At 45.4% G+C, this 15,302-nt stretch overlaps 1 protein-coding gene across 12 annotated transcripts in view; it reads right to left on the bottom strand.

Annotated features, from left to right (window-relative positions):
* Positions 1-15,302, bottom strand: part of CAMTA1 (calmodulin binding transcription activator 1) — a 323,948-nt gene that overhangs the window by 32,524 nt on the left and 276,122 nt on the right. For 11 of the 12 annotated variants that reach the window (XM_038166526.2, XM_038166525.2, XM_038166524.2 and 8 more), the window contains 3 exons: positions 12,938-14,793; positions 10,772-10,898; positions 9,670-9,804 (listed from right to left, as the gene is read on the bottom strand). In XM_038166526.2, the coding sequence (XP_038022454.2) occupies positions 9,670-9,804; positions 10,772-10,898; positions 12,938-14,793 (2,118 nt within the window). Of the gene's footprint in view, positions 1-2,698; positions 3,284-9,669; positions 9,805-10,771; positions 10,899-12,937; positions 14,794-15,302 lie in introns of those variants that run through there. The other variant, XM_038166531.2, reaches the window with a different exon arrangement.

The raw sequence follows: 15,302 nt of genomic DNA, 5'->3' as shown, positions 1-15,302 counted from the left end.
CCAGGGTTGCTCTTCTAATCTCTGCATGCTGCTTTACTGGGCAAGTGAAGAACCAAAATGATCACTTCCTTGCTTTTGCTGCTCTAGAATCAACAAGCAAGAAATTTCATCTGTACCACTCACAACATGGGAGCAAAGCCAAAACTATTACATAGGAAATTCTGCTTTTCACTGGCAAAACAAACAGCAAACTTTAGCGGTGAGTATGTCTCACACAGACACTTGGAGGCCTTTTTATTTTTCCCCCATTCTACACAAACTAAATGTTTGATGATATTTGAGTAACAATATTTGAGTCTAAGAACCAAATGAAGAAGGTGCATGATCTTTCCTGCTTATTCTACCAGAGCACTCTCTGCCCAAGTTACAGTCATTTCCCCAGAATCTTCTAACCACTAAATTAACGGTGTTTTGTTAGATCTGTATATGCACGTTCTGAAGCATCACATTTAAATGCTCAGGAGGGAAGAATCCACTCCAAGAGCACTGGCTTCCCAGCACATGCAGTTTCTTTAACAGCAGTTTCCGTGTTACAACATCTTTGGTATGAACACAGGCTGAATTTAACAAGTGCAGTAGCTGAGCACTGTAAGAAAGCTTGCAGCACAACGACATTTTTCTATTTTCCACAGCGAGGCAGATGCACCATATTCTTTCAACCAGTGCAAGCTGTGGGTGGTGACTGAAGCAGCCTAAGGGCACTTTATTACTCTGAGTGCCAGTGATCTTCTGTTTTACAAATCATTTGTCATTTGCATATACAACTTGCTGAGCTCTTCTATACAGCAAAAATGCTGAACGTATCGCCATGTCAATTTGATCTGGTTTATTACTGAGGAGTCACCACTGCAGAAACAGATTTTTCTGAAATTAAACTTCCGTGGCACCCTTGATACATCTTACGAAAAGGTCTGTACAACAACACACGATTACAGGACGTGGTCTCTACCACCAATAAAAGCCCTTAAGTTTTTACTGAATATTCTAAGACATACGCATCTCTCTGCTTCCAGGCAGTGAGAAATGCCACAGATACTGAGGCACAAGACGAGGAAAACACTGTCATTCCACTGAGCCTAAGTGACAGCTAAAATAGGTCTATGCTTTCACATAATAAATAAATAGTACCGGGCATGAGCTCCTGCTATAATCAAAATAATAGCATAAATCCTGCTATAAAGCAATAATCAAGACCCGAACATACAGCCATTGCCATTGATTTTAAGCCGTTAACCCACTTTAGCAGTGTTAAGATTTCTCATCAGTAACACTTTTTTCACAATTTTTCCAGTGCTGTTCATCAGCTGTTCATCCCACACCATCTGGGACCACGTTGTTCCTCTCCACTATCCAATGTTACCTCAAAAGATGGTACTTCCCCCCATTTTTCTTTACCATGCCATTACTACAGAAGAGGAGAAAGGAGGTGGAATGGGCTGACTTTTTCTCAAGTGGCTATCTCTATACTTAACCTTTATAAAGTACTACTTTTTTTTTCTTCCAGACTTCTCCTCCCCTGTGCTAAGGGATGGGGAGATTTTTCACACTGTCCAGGAAAAGCAAACCAGGGAAGGTTTTAGACATGCCAGGTAGATTTAAGATGTCACTTTTCTTGCTATTCAGTAATTTGTATAAAAACAGTTGGCTGCCTAAGGTCACTTTGTATATCTCTGGTCAGAAACTTGCTGTGCTTTCCTACAGGTGCCAGCACCACGAAAGATGTGATTTTTGATGCATCCAAAGAGCAACAGCTTAGGACGTTGTGCACTGCTCACGAAGACTTTCTTCACCAAGAGAAACATGCTAAAGGAGCAGTTAGCAGGAGAAGAGAACCTCGTGGAGTACTGTCTGTGCTACTACAGTATTGGAAGTATGGTAAAAACTTGGACATGAGTTTTCTCTCTCATATAAATTCAAGAGACAAAATATTCACCCAGAAGTCTGCAGAATGATGAACAGAATGATATGAAACGGCTTCTATTTGCTGCAAAGTTGGATAAACATGAACTACGGCAAGATACAAACTCTGAAACATTAGAATAGATCAGCAAAAAGAGACTTAAGATCTCCTTCAACGGAAGCTTTCAAAAAGTCATTTATTCCATCTCTGAACGGGGAGTGGCCTACCTGGACTTAATTCCCCCTCCTAGTCCTACTCTTTTTGATGAAGCGCCCTGCAAAACAAGTCTTGCAATAACCTGGCACAGCGCGGGCGTGTGTTTTCAGTATCCTTAAATTCCTGGGGAAGGCTTGGGCTATTTACTTCACTGTACCCACTCAGATACCAAACTGTGAGCTGGAGGTGTTACAATGTTCTTCTGCACGTGTGATGCTACAGTTAAAGCCCTATCACAATTTTCAGCCTGTGCTGTAACATCACCCTGGAAGGGCCAGGGACCACCACAGGAGGGGAAGTCAGGGCAAACACAACCACAACTCCGCTGTGGACACGGGGGGGGGGGAGAGGAAGGCTGAGCAAGCTTCAGAAGGCATGCACTCCCGTCCTAAGCACAGCAGTGAAAGACATCACATGAGCACACAGACTTACCCCCAAACAAACACCGTGCGATACACCCCACCCGGCAATACTCACTGAAAACAATGCTTTGTCATGTCCGCGCATCCACCTGCAAAAGGCGGAGGGTACCGGACCCCTCCGGCAAACAAACCGGCAGCACACCGAGCATCAAGGACTGACCTGAGAGGCTACAAAGGCAGCGGAGGCTCCAGCCAGCACCCGGCACACACGGCAGGCTGTCCCCCGGCCGCGCTCGGGGTCTTTCGCATGCTCGCAGCCAGCGGCAGCGCCGCCGGGACTCGGCCGTGCCCTGTCCGCACCCCCGCCTGCTCTAGCGCTCAGCGGCGAGTTTCCACAGCGAGAGGAGACGGCGCCGGGAGCCGGGGCGTGCCTGCCCGGCGGCACGGGGCATGGCACCGCGCGGAGCCGGCCCAGCATCGGCACCGAGCGCGCAGCCGGAGGCGGGCGGCGCCTGGCGGCCGAGGAGCTCTCGCGTCTCGTCCGCGCGCGGGCGAACGCCCCCCGAGCCCCGCCGCCACCGCCGGGCTCGGTGCGGGGGCCCGGGGGCTCCGACAGACGGCGGAGCCTCGCCGCTCGGTCGCCGGCGCCCGCCCTCCTCAGCCCTCAGCCCACGCCGGGGCCGCCCGGCGCCGCCATAGCGGGATACGAGCCCCGGCCGCCGGCTACGGGCCCGCGCCGCGCTCGGCGGCGGCGGCGGCCCGGGGCTGCGGCGGGAGGCGGCTGCGGCCGCCGCCTTCCATTGTCTGTGGCGGCGCGGCCCGGCCCGGCACGGCCCCGCCCGCGCGGTGACGTCACCGCCGCCACAGCCCCGCGGGGCCCGGCGGGCTCCGGGCTGCGCCTCTGCGGCGGGCGCGGTCGCCTCAGGCAGCGAGAGGCCGGGAGATGGAGACGGACAGACGGACACACCGACACACCCAGAGTCCAGATGGAGACAGGAGCGATAAACAGAGTGCTACTGCTCATGGACACCTGCTTCTCTTCCACTGATACGCTTTTATGGCTCTGAAACTCCGTTTCTAAGGAAAATATACCCATTTATATACAAATATACCCATACGTTTGGAACCCATACCAAATGTGTCATTCCTACAAGCCTGTGTTATCCCAATCTCAAAACTTCTACGTGCTCTAGAAACAGGCGTCAGGTGCTGGTACACAAACATCATCCTTTGTGGATTTTGGCTTTGAGCATCTATGATCATTCACACCTAGCACTGCGTGACAGGAATCACATCCCGTCAGGCTGACATGTCACAGGTAGCACGGCACTGGGCACTGGCACTGGGCACTGTCACAGGTAACTTCAATGCACGTGGCCTGTCCTATCCCAGCCACCTCCTGCATGCAGCACCTGGAGTTTAGGGGCCACAGGTATGGCCGTGTCACCCTAGCACCAGTGAGCCACCAAACTTTTTCCAACATCTTCCACCTGGGAACGGCAGTCAAACCTTAAACTGAGAATCCAGAGCTAGCTAAAAGGTTGGAAGGCTGCCTATTATGCTCTTTTGTGTCAGCACCAGCTAGATTCAGTACCAGTCACACCCTCGTCCATCCTATACACACCTGAACCATCAGCTCACATGACCCCTGCCCAAATTTTTTGATTCTCTTTGAGCTCCCTATGGCAGCACTTACTCCTCCACAGCCTCTCTTCTGCAGGTGCATAAATGTAACGGCAAGGAGCACTCCTTGGAATGCCTGATCACATCCCATGCAAAGGAAACATGATCTATACAGACACTTTTAGAAAGGAGCAAAGGCTTCAGTGGAAGGCAAACACACATGCTTTCCACTGAAAATCTGTACTAAAAAGCCTGTTTAATTTGCTATTTATCTGTCAGTAGAAGATCTCTTTCCTTCAGTTCAGAAGGGGTCTTGTTTGCTTTTCATTTTTCTTGAGAGAACTTCTTTACAGAGAGTGAATGAAAAGTGAGGTCAAATGCCTACAGAACTACATGATGGCCTTTGAGCTGACAGCAGCATCTGAAAACCGCCTGTTTTATAGAGAAAAAAAAAAAAGACGAGGCTGCCAAGTTTATCAAAGGAGACAAAGGCAATAAGGGAGTGCATCCCTTATGAGAAGAAAAAAGGCTTTATTTAAAAAGAAAGCCCCCTAATGAGCTAGAAAAAAAAAATGCAAGATTAGCAGCTAGTGCCCACTGCCCATTAGTAAAAGATCTAATTTATCTGTGGGTTAAAATAAGAAAAAAAATAAGAGTAAAAAAGGAGTGGTTACGTATAGTTCAAAAAAAGGAGACACTATCCTTTTTAGTGCAGCATACACTGAGAAAGGAAGAAGTCCTTCAGAGGATGGCCACTCAACATGTTGCCCCTCAGAACTCCTGCTCTGCACATTCCCTCACTTGGCTTGATAAAGACCTAGGAAGCAGAGGTACAGAAGAACATGGTCTCACATTTAGCAGGCATTTACAATGCTGTTCCCTGATCCCAATGAACAATACTTGCTCTGTGCTCCAAAAGATGGGATTTATCCTCACCCTAAGGTCACTTCTTCCAAGAGTAGCAACCACTTTAAATCAAGAAATAATTTAATGATACACTTTCCTCTGGGAAGCACAATTGTCATGATTTCACTTAAGATGTGTTTCTGTACATCATACCTCTCCCGGATTCTGGGCTCTACAGGCACTGGTTCAGCGCTCCCTCAATAATCATAAGAATTACTTGCCTTTAAAAAAATCTTAAACCAGATGTTGCTGTAAGCACTTATGAGAAGGAAGTGCTATATATCGTACCACACCTGCTCTCTACCAGTGCAGTAGCCTAGTGGAAGCAGATCCTGCCAAAACACTGCACAAACGCAGGGATCTCATGCCACTGCTCTGCGACAGGAGGAGCACCAATGTGACCCAGGCAAGCTGCATCTGCTCAGCATGCACAGAAGTTCATGCTCACAGTTTCCTGCTGGTCATGGGGGAACTCTTTTTTGCACGCTCAGGTTCAGATGCTTCTTTGCTAACCCATCTTTGTCGAAACCTGCAAAATTCTACAAAGGTGTGATTCCAAGTGTGCCTAGTATCTTACCAGTCATACCCAACAGCAGCAATTTTATGTATATATATATTTATTGGCTTTATTTACAGCATATGGTTTGATGATCAAGATACCGTGTTTTTATGTCTGGAGCCATGCTACAGCCTGTTTAGCACAGCCTATTACTACAATGGCATATAACTACACCAGTCCAATAACTGGGTAGTAAATTCTCAACAAGAGCTTGCAGAGAAATTGAAGCCACTATGCTCTGAGACTTGCTTCCTGAAGAAAACAAGTGAAGCTAGTCTGGAGAACAAGTCTTACGAGGAGCGGCTGAGGGAGCTGGGTTTGTTCAGCCTGGAGAAAAGGAGGCTCAGGGGCGACCTTATTGCTCTCTATAGGTACCTTAAAGGAAGCTGTAGCGAGGTGGGGGTTGGTCTATTCTCCCATGTGCCTGGTGACAGGACGAGGGGGAACAGGCTAAAGTTGCACCAGGGGAGGTTTAGGTTGGATATTAGGAAGAACTTCTTTACCGAAGGGGTTGTTAGACATTGGAACGGGCTGCCCAGGGAAGTGGTGGAGTCACCATCCCTGGAGGTCTTTAAAAGACATTTAGATGTTGAACTTAGTGATATGGTTTAGTGGAGGACTTGTTAGTGTTAGGTCAGAGGTTGGACTTGATGATCTTGAGGTCTCTTCCAACCTAGACAATTCTGTGATTCTGTAAAGGTTTTCAGTTATCTGCAGAACTGAACAAAGAAAGAAGACTTATTTTTGTCTCAGTATAACTGGAAATATACAGCTGCAATAGAGGGTGTCTTTATCTTTATTTTAAAGAGATCCGTAGATGACGACTGTTTATGCAAACTTATGTAAGATAGAAGCTGTTTATCCTTTTACTACACCGTTTCTGGGGTATGGTAGACTTTGTTAATCCTGCCCCTCTCTTGCACTGGTCATATAGTTGAAGTCATTATTAGTGTTTTAACAGTTTAGTGTAAAGGAACTCACAGTGTTCCTTTGGGTTAATTAAAAAAGAATATTAAAATTCTAGTCAATATTTTGGGACTACAAATAGTCCTTGAAATCCTTCCCTCAAGACTACATAACAGGCAGTAGGACAAGGATTTGAAGCAGTGCAATTAAAGTGAATGAAGAAGACAGGGATTTGTGGATTTATTCTGTTGATGGAATCAATTCATATCAGCTTATACCTTAGCTAGCTAAACTAACATCTGTTCTCTCAGAATAAACAGAAAGATGTTGCTGGTTCATTAGAAGAACATAATTTGCTGCCTTTAGAGCACTGTGCATCAAGGCAGAGGCTTCTGATAAGTCATGGTTAATAAAATTATTCAGTCTTTTTCCCTGAAGAGCCTCTGCATTGCAGCGGTCCTTTTACTTTTTTTTTCTCCCGTTAGCAAAGCCCTAGTTTGTTCACTGCTGCAGTCCCCCTCCCTTCCACCATTACCACATCATAACAGTCTCTAATTGAAAGCTTGCCCGCTAACCAGCAGCTCCCAGACAATGTGCAAGAGCAACAGAGACAGCGCTCAGCCCCCACGGCCACCTTCTGCAGCTCCTACAAATTCACCAGCACTGAGGGAGCTGTCAAACAATGATTTTTAAACGTATCTCTCCAGTGCAGCATGCAAAGGGGATTGCTAACAGCTGAGTATCAATCTCCATCACATCAATATCTGCTGTACTTCACGTGCAACTTGCAGCTTCAATAGCAGATGAAAAATACCTGCAGACCTTATCAACACTGCAGTCAAACTCAGTTTTGATGCTGAACATAACATTATGTGCACCTCTACAACCAAGCCACAAACCTCTCTTCAACCTTACAATAATCACAGTGACCCGTCTCCATTCCACTTGTGTTTAGAAACATCAGAAGTAGTGGTGCCCTGACTTTCTTGAAATGTCTTATTGTAAGTGGCATGGGAAACAATGCATCTAATAGTCAGAAAACAGAGAGAAGCTAAACCTATGTTTTCTGTGACATTACAGGGAGGGAGAGAATCACAGCACGATGCATCAGTTTGCTGCTAGTATTAACGGATAGCCCTTAAACAGCTGAAGATACAGGTACTGTACCACTAAAATCATGCCTGATGCTACTCGGAAGAAAATTCCATTTTCTGTTTCTTGCCCGCATTATCCCCAAATGTATCAGCTCAGACTCTGCACGCACACACATACTGCTCTGTCAGAATTCAGCAAGAAATGGCTCCTCCTCATCTGCCCTGATGCTCACATTTTTTTACAGATGAACTACATACACACTAATCAGCAGCGTCAGAGTGCTCAGATGTGATCCACGTGACTACTCCCTAGGCTCACAGCTACTAATAGTACGGAGAAAGCCTCTAATGAATATTTTAATGAAGAAAGCTTTTTTCTGTCAGGGCTTCCCAGACAGATCAAGGGAGCCCATCAAAAACCTTTCAAACACCACCTGCCTACACTGATGGAAGCTCAAAACCATTCAATATTTCTATTGAAGTGAATCAGTTCTACATATTTGCCAAGTCTGTCAAAGTATATATAATAATAACACAGTAACACAAGCTTCAAATCTTTGTAAAGATAGCATTATTTTAAAGTTATTAAACTGCTAACAAAAGTAATATCCATGGTAGGTTTCCCAAAGCATGCATTATATTACAGTTACCATGTTTGCAGCTCACAGACAAAATAGGACGAGGTTGATTTACCGAGGAACAAACTGAATCAGTATTTTAGCTCATTATTGCTCATCTTCAGTATGGTCCTATGCAAACAACAACTCCTGTGATTTCTTGTGTGTAACACTAATACTGGTTTCTCAGCAATGATACCTCAGAAGACTAAGGATCTGACCTTACTGTATTTGTCTCCTTACTTAGCAAAAAAACCAAACACTTAACAAATGGGTCACCTAGCAAGAGTGTTAGGGTTTTGCTAAGGTTGCCTATAATGCAGTGCTTTAACAGCTGACATCATATGGTGAAGAAAGATGAACGCAGTATTGCTGGTCCTTTTCAACCTATCACATTATTAACACAAATAATCTCTTTCTCTAGATCTTCTTGGTCTGAATTGGAAGCTACATCTCTCTAGCAACCACACTTAGGAAGGGAAAGGAACTTGCTGTCCATCTTGTTAAATAAATGAGACCAGCCAGCAGATCTGTTGCTTCCTTGGGGACCTTGCTAGCTGGTTTCCTCCAAAAGCTTTTATAAGTAGCCCTGGCAGTCACAGGTAACTGAGGCAATTCAATTCCTCCAGCCTGGTGTTCCAGGCTTCTATGTTCTTCTATTCTCCCTCTTCTCATCTTGCTCCTCTATAAAATGCATTTTGGGGGTATATCCTAACTTAAGACTTTCAAGAAAAGAGTTATCATATAAACACAAAACCTGTGTTCCCATTCCTCTGTGCTGACATTGAGGTAAGAGGCAATGTTCTGATCAGTCATGCATTTTTTCTGCCAACTGCCTTGTTAAGAGCTAATGCTATTGGGGTGTCTGTCCCATCCCCGCAAGGCATAAGGGATGCAGCTGTGAGACTTGCCCATCTAAAAAGGTTGATTGTGGCTGGTAGATGCCAGAAAATCCCCTGGCTTGCCATCAGCATAGACTGTCTTGGCATTGAGACTCTCAGGTGTCTGACAGAACCTATATATACCCCCTTTGAGTACTTCTAGGTAATGAGGTGGGATGTGGAAATCATAGCAGTGGCTGACTTTAAAGTACCCTTGTTCTTTATATTGCCTCACCACCTTCCTACTTTCTGCTTGTTTTTGCATTTTTTTCTAGACAAGTTTAAGTTTCAGAGTTCTCAGGGAAGACAAATGCAGGGTACATATTCATTTCCTGACAGAAAATATGACTGGGGAAACATTCAGCTTGCTATTCAAAGAAAACACCTTTGTCTCCTTCCCATCAAATGCATTCACATTTTATTCACATTAAAAGAACTAATAAATTTCAGAAAGAGGGCTTTGATTAATGGAGCATTGAGCAACAGACATTCCCCACAGCACAAGCCCATCCCTCTGCATCTCTCCCCCACACCAGTGGCAGCTCCTTTCATTCACAGTCTTACCATTTGGCAAGCTTAGTTAAAGAATATCGTGTGCTTCTTACCATCCAAGGACAGCCAGTCATGCTGGGAGGAAGGCAGGGTTGGCAGAGCTCTGGCTTTGTATTCAAACACCACAGAATTGGAGATGATCTGATTGTTGAAGGCAACTTGCAAAGTCACAAGCCCAGTGTCATGAGCTGAAAGGAAAGAACAAGTGGTAAGACAGAGACCTCCCTGCAGAAATGCACAGGACAGCGTTATCCTGTTGATGGTCTTCTCATTGGCAGCCTGAAAGCAGATGCAATGAGTACAGAGAGGGGCATATGACAATATTTTTGTCATTTTGGACTCCTTAGTTGTCTAGTCACAATCTGTATTTTAAAACATGCAGGTTGTAAGCTTAAGAGGCGTGCAGTAGGTTGTTTTGGCAGGAGGTAGAAACACATGTTCTCAAAGATTAACCAACTTCACTGCATATCTTACAGCAAGCTGGGGCATAACAACGTAGCTCAGTTATTCTGCATACATAAAGTCACATACTGAGGGCCAGTACTACTGAAAATTTCTGCAGGGTCACTGCAGGTGTTCTCATCCCATAAGCACCAAAGAGAAAGAGCAGAATATATGCAAATTAAGAGGCAGTAGAGCAGTGAGTGCATCTCTGAATAACAGTTACTATTTGATCTGCTATTTCAGAATTAAATAAATGTTTAGAAAGTACTTTAAAAATAATTAAAAGCTTCTAAATAATGTTATACTCTGTATCAAGATCCTAAATTGAGGTGCTCAGACTATACATAGTTTGAAGAAAAAGGGAAAGCTCCTCAATGTTTATACACTACCTTTCCATGAGTTTAGTCAAGACATTTAGCACTTTGAGCCTCAGATAAAGGCTAGCTACTCCTACCGGCTTTCACTCAGCACCCCCTTGAAGTCAGCATGTGTCTACTAATTCTTTTCAAAATGGAAGAGATCTGCTTCCAAAGTGCAGATGAAACAATTGAAAATGCAGCCAAAAGTAGATGGATTGATTTGAAGTAAGACAAAAAAAAACAGCAACAGCTCACTGCATATTCCCCCACAAAAAAACAGATATATATAAGACACTATTAGGATAAGAACATCCTCTGAAACTGCCAGCTCTGATAGAGAGTCATTCCTTACCTGGGCAGTAGCAGCGCAGCACTCCTGGCTGAATTAAAGATGCAGGCACTGAGATCTGATCAAACAGACAGCTGTAATTATTGCTGGCTTCTTGCCACGGACCAGTGATTAGAACTTTCACTCCTCCCTACAAGGAAGAGGGGGGTTGGAAAAGTATTACTAAAAAAGCCATATCCAGGGAGGACCACGCACTGAAACAGATGAAGAGTAAACTGTGTTGTTGTGAGGGCTAACAAAAGTGCCAAGCTAACACAGATCCTTGGCACCAGCCACCTCCAGTGTCCTTGGCAGAGCAAGCAAGTCACAAGCCAGCTGCTCTCTGTTCACATTATTCACTGCCACGGCTTGGCCTTTGCAGGGAAGTGATGATACTGTGTGGTGCTGCAGTGGTTTTACTCAGCTGGTCAGCTGAGCTCCACCACAATTGCTCTCTCACTCCCCCTCCTCAAAGGGAAAGGGGGAGAATATATGATGAAAAGGGCTCAAGAGTTGAGATAAGGACCAGGAAATCACTCAACAATTATCCTCATGGGCAAAACACTCAGCATAGGGAAAATAATGAAATTTATTACCTATTACTAACAATCCATATCAGTGAGAAACTAAAAACAAACTAAAATCACCTTCCCCCCTTCCATCCTCTTCCACCTCCTCCCCCTAAGCTGTGCGGAAGAACGGGGAATGGGGGCAGTGGTCAGTCCCTGATGCTTCGTCTCCACTGCTCCTTCACAGTCCCTCTCTGCCCCTGCTCCCCGCGGGGTCCCTCCCATGGGATGCCGTCCTTCCTGAACTGATTCTGCATGGGCTGCCCTCAGGCTACATCTCTTCAACAACTGCTCCCACACGGCTCTGTCCCACAGGGTCACAATGTCCCAGCACTCGCGTGGGGGCACTCCAGCACATTTCGCAGGAAGCTCTCCTCATGCATATGGGAACACGAGGAGACCATGAAGCAGCGACAGCAAGACGTGCCTAACTTAGGAAAAATATCCCTTTGTATGTTTGCAATATCCACCACACATAATTCAGTGTAGTAACACTAGTAAGATGCTTATTTAACTGTAATTCAAACAACCAGAGCAGATACAGGAGTGCAAAACCAAGTCCAAAACCAAGAGTGACACTCAGTACAAAGCAGGTGTGTTTGGGAAATTTCAGCATTGCCTTGGTAAGTACTTCCCTTGACCAGACTTACAGTCCCATTCTGATTTTAAACAAGGCAAAGCTACCACATCCAGGGCACAGACACAGCTACTGCTGTGGGAGAACACTAACAGACATGTACCAGGTGAAAACTGTAAAGCAAAATTACAGTACTGAAGAAACCAAGCAAGGCTGTATCCCAAGAGTCCCATAGATCTGTGGTAGAATTTGTTCTGAAGAGGACAATACTGTTTCCATGGCTTTTCTGACTCTTTCACAAGTTCACAACATAAACTTGCTCATGGGTTGCTGAGAAACATAAAGCACATGATGCCTAATATTTTTACGATGTAACTGCAGCAGTGAGGAGATTAAAATGCTAGAAAATAAAAACGTAAATAGTGCCAGAAGGACATTATCAGATTGTAATTTTGAGAGTTTCTCTACTAAGAAGACCAGAGGTGTGGGCTTACTGTAAGGTAAGATACCTGTTGCCAAGATGAAACAAAATCATACAAATTGTAAGTCTCCTTCCTCTAGCATTCCTTCACATCAGCAAAGTCTGCTGCTGACATTTTTAATTTGCGGTGCATGTGTCTCACTTTGGATAGTTTATAGGATGGAGGTAAATGCTAAACTCATTATGACACTGCAGGTCAGGAGTTAATTCTGCTAAGAGCATTACAGCCAGCTTCAATGATCAGCTCCAGTTTGCAAATTATGTCGCTCTAACATAGCTTGATAGCATTATGAGACCATCATATGGGAAATACTTTGCTTATCAATGAAACAAAACATTTCTGTTCAGATGCTTCTAAGTGAAGAAAGGGCCCTGTCAGGGTGATGAAGTGCTTAATTAAAAGTACACTCAGACATAAAAAAGGGCCTCAGTTGCTCCTTCTACTACGAGAAATATTTTAAAAGCCCTGTCAAATCTTTAACAAAACAGTTCTTGGGGGCTGTTACTAACAAAGCGAGTAAAGACAAGGCAATAAATGTTCATAAGTAAAAGCCCTAACTTACCTCAGGATAAGACCACTCTGGTGAATAATCTGTCACCATGAACAAGCGCCCACTCTGCTGTAGCAAACCCAAGGTGCCTTGTGCTGCAGCTGCCGAGACCACCTCAGCCACATGCATGTATGCCATTGTGCTGGCTCCATTCTCTGTGCTGCTGAGTTGCATGTTGGCTTGTTGAGGGCTGCAGCAAGGAATGCACATTTCAGCCTGGCTGTAGGTTGTTCTGTTACTGTCTTCAGGCTGAGATAGTCCGGCACTGTCACTTGACACCAGCTGGTGTCCATAGAGAGCATTGCTCCCACCTTCTACAGATATGAAATCATTAATTAGATCAGAAAACTGGTTGCTGAAGGAGATGTCAAAGTGGTCCAAGTTAAGCTCCATGTTGGAGGAGTTATTTAAGCTGGGATGGGCCACAGGATAGAGTCCTTGGACCATGTTTCCTTGGAGAATAGGGAGATTGTTCCCATTCCTGATACCCCCATTGGCCTCAGGCTGCAAGTAGTGTTCTGTGCTGCAGGCTTGAAGATCCCCTGATTTAAGTAGATTTTCATTCCCTTCTGCCTGCTGGGAGGTCTCCATGGGAACTTCAGCTTCTGCAGTCATAGCCTGGAAGTTTGCTTGGAACTGCATGAGCTGGAGAGAAGAGGTGGACTCTATTCTGGTTTCCACTGTGCCATTACAGTTGGAAGTGGTTTGGGATGAGGACTCTGTTTTCACACTGGGGATTCCTAACGTGCTCACAAATGAACCACTTGTGTCATTCAAGTTGTTGTGGGTGTTTTGCTCAAGGGGAAGAGGTTTGCTGGCATCCTGCAGAAAGAAGCTGGGGGAAGGGGTCTGATGAACGTGAGGGCTCTGGACTGTCTGATTGAAGCTCGAAGAATAGTCCTTGTTGGAGTCAATGGCACTGAAGTCCATCTGCTCCAAGGTGGTACTTGGGCTCAGACCTCCTCCAGATGGAAGCAAACCTGAACCAGTGGTGAGGGTGAGAGTGTTAGATGCAGAAGTGGAGGAAAATGCTTCTTTGGACATCTGTTGTTCAAAAGATGTGTCCTCAGTTTTTATTTCTTTCGTGAGGGTCGTATTGAAGTTGAAGCTACGTTCTGTTGTGGGTGACTGCCTTATGTTGGTACTGATGCTGTCACCTTTCATACCTCCTCCACCATAAGTCTGCCCTTGCTTGGGATTATTAAGAAAACAGTCTGGGTCAAAATTCATGGTGGTTTCTGGAATTTTTCTATTTCCTTCTAAAGTTGTGGAGAGCACAAGTTCCTCGGAGACAGTGCTGGGTAGCATCGACAAGCCCTCTGAACTGCCTGTTGTTGGAAAAGCAAATTTGTGTCCATCTGAACTCACGGCAAGTACCAGCCCTTGTGCAGCTGCATCTGAGGACAGAAGGTGTTGATTTGGGCCAGAGGTGGGTGACATGGTATACACAGCTTCACTGGTGACTTCTGACATAAATACTGTGGCACTTTGTGACAGGCTTCCCATAACTGATGCTACAGCCATACTGGACACACCAGTGACTGCTGGGCTATCTGCCATATCTGGGTCGCTATTTAATCCACTGCTGATGGACACAGGAGAATTCTGGGTCGTGTCAGGGACTTCCACCTGGTTGGTGGAAGAAACCTCAGTACTGTTTTGATGGAGCAACACTGGTTTCGCCACTTTGCCATTCCTCTTCTCTCGGCTGGAGGCCTTGCCATGACTGTGCTCGTTCTTGCCTTCAGAGACATCGTTATTTTGTACCTCTGAATGAGCGCTGTACCCACCTGTCCTTGGTTCGACCTTTGGTGATATGATGCGATGTTTGGCACTGTTACACTTGTGATGCACACTGCTTCCTGCCCCTGTGCCAGAAAACAACATTTGTCATTCAGTAAGTAAAAAATTAAAAAAGATGCTAGGTGTGTATCTTATGGCTGTAGCAAAGGAAAGATATAGGTGCATGTGAGAGAGAAAAAGCGAGCGGAAGAGACACCTTGAGAGTAAAACTAATTTCTTGCTAGTGTCAGACTTAGAGCACATTTCCATGTAATGCATAGATCTGTGTGCAAGACAGCAACCTCAAAACACGCCCATGAGCATGATTCCCCTCACCACACATAGCACCTATCTCCCTACCTCCTCCCTGCCCTAACCAGACGACACATGAAAGGAATCAGCATCTGTGACAAGTTTCAGACCTATTTAAACACGTGCCTGATCTCAGTGCAAAGCCTGCAAAGCAAGGACTGCTGCTGTCAGCTATGGCAGAAGAAGCCCTGTTCCATTTGCATCACAGACAAGACCTCTACCCCCTGTGACACAGCCACTCCGCTCCTCACACTGGCTGATGTCAGATGGTTTGACAACCACT

The sequence above is a fragment of the Anas platyrhynchos genome, chromosome 22 (genome assembly GCF_047663525.1).
Source record: "Anas platyrhynchos isolate ZD024472 breed Pekin duck chromosome 22, IASCAAS_PekinDuck_T2T, whole genome shotgun sequence".
Lineage (NCBI taxonomy): Eukaryota > Metazoa > Chordata > Aves > Anseriformes > Anatidae > Anas > Anas platyrhynchos.
This window is presented reverse-complemented; position numbering and strand designations above follow the sequence as displayed.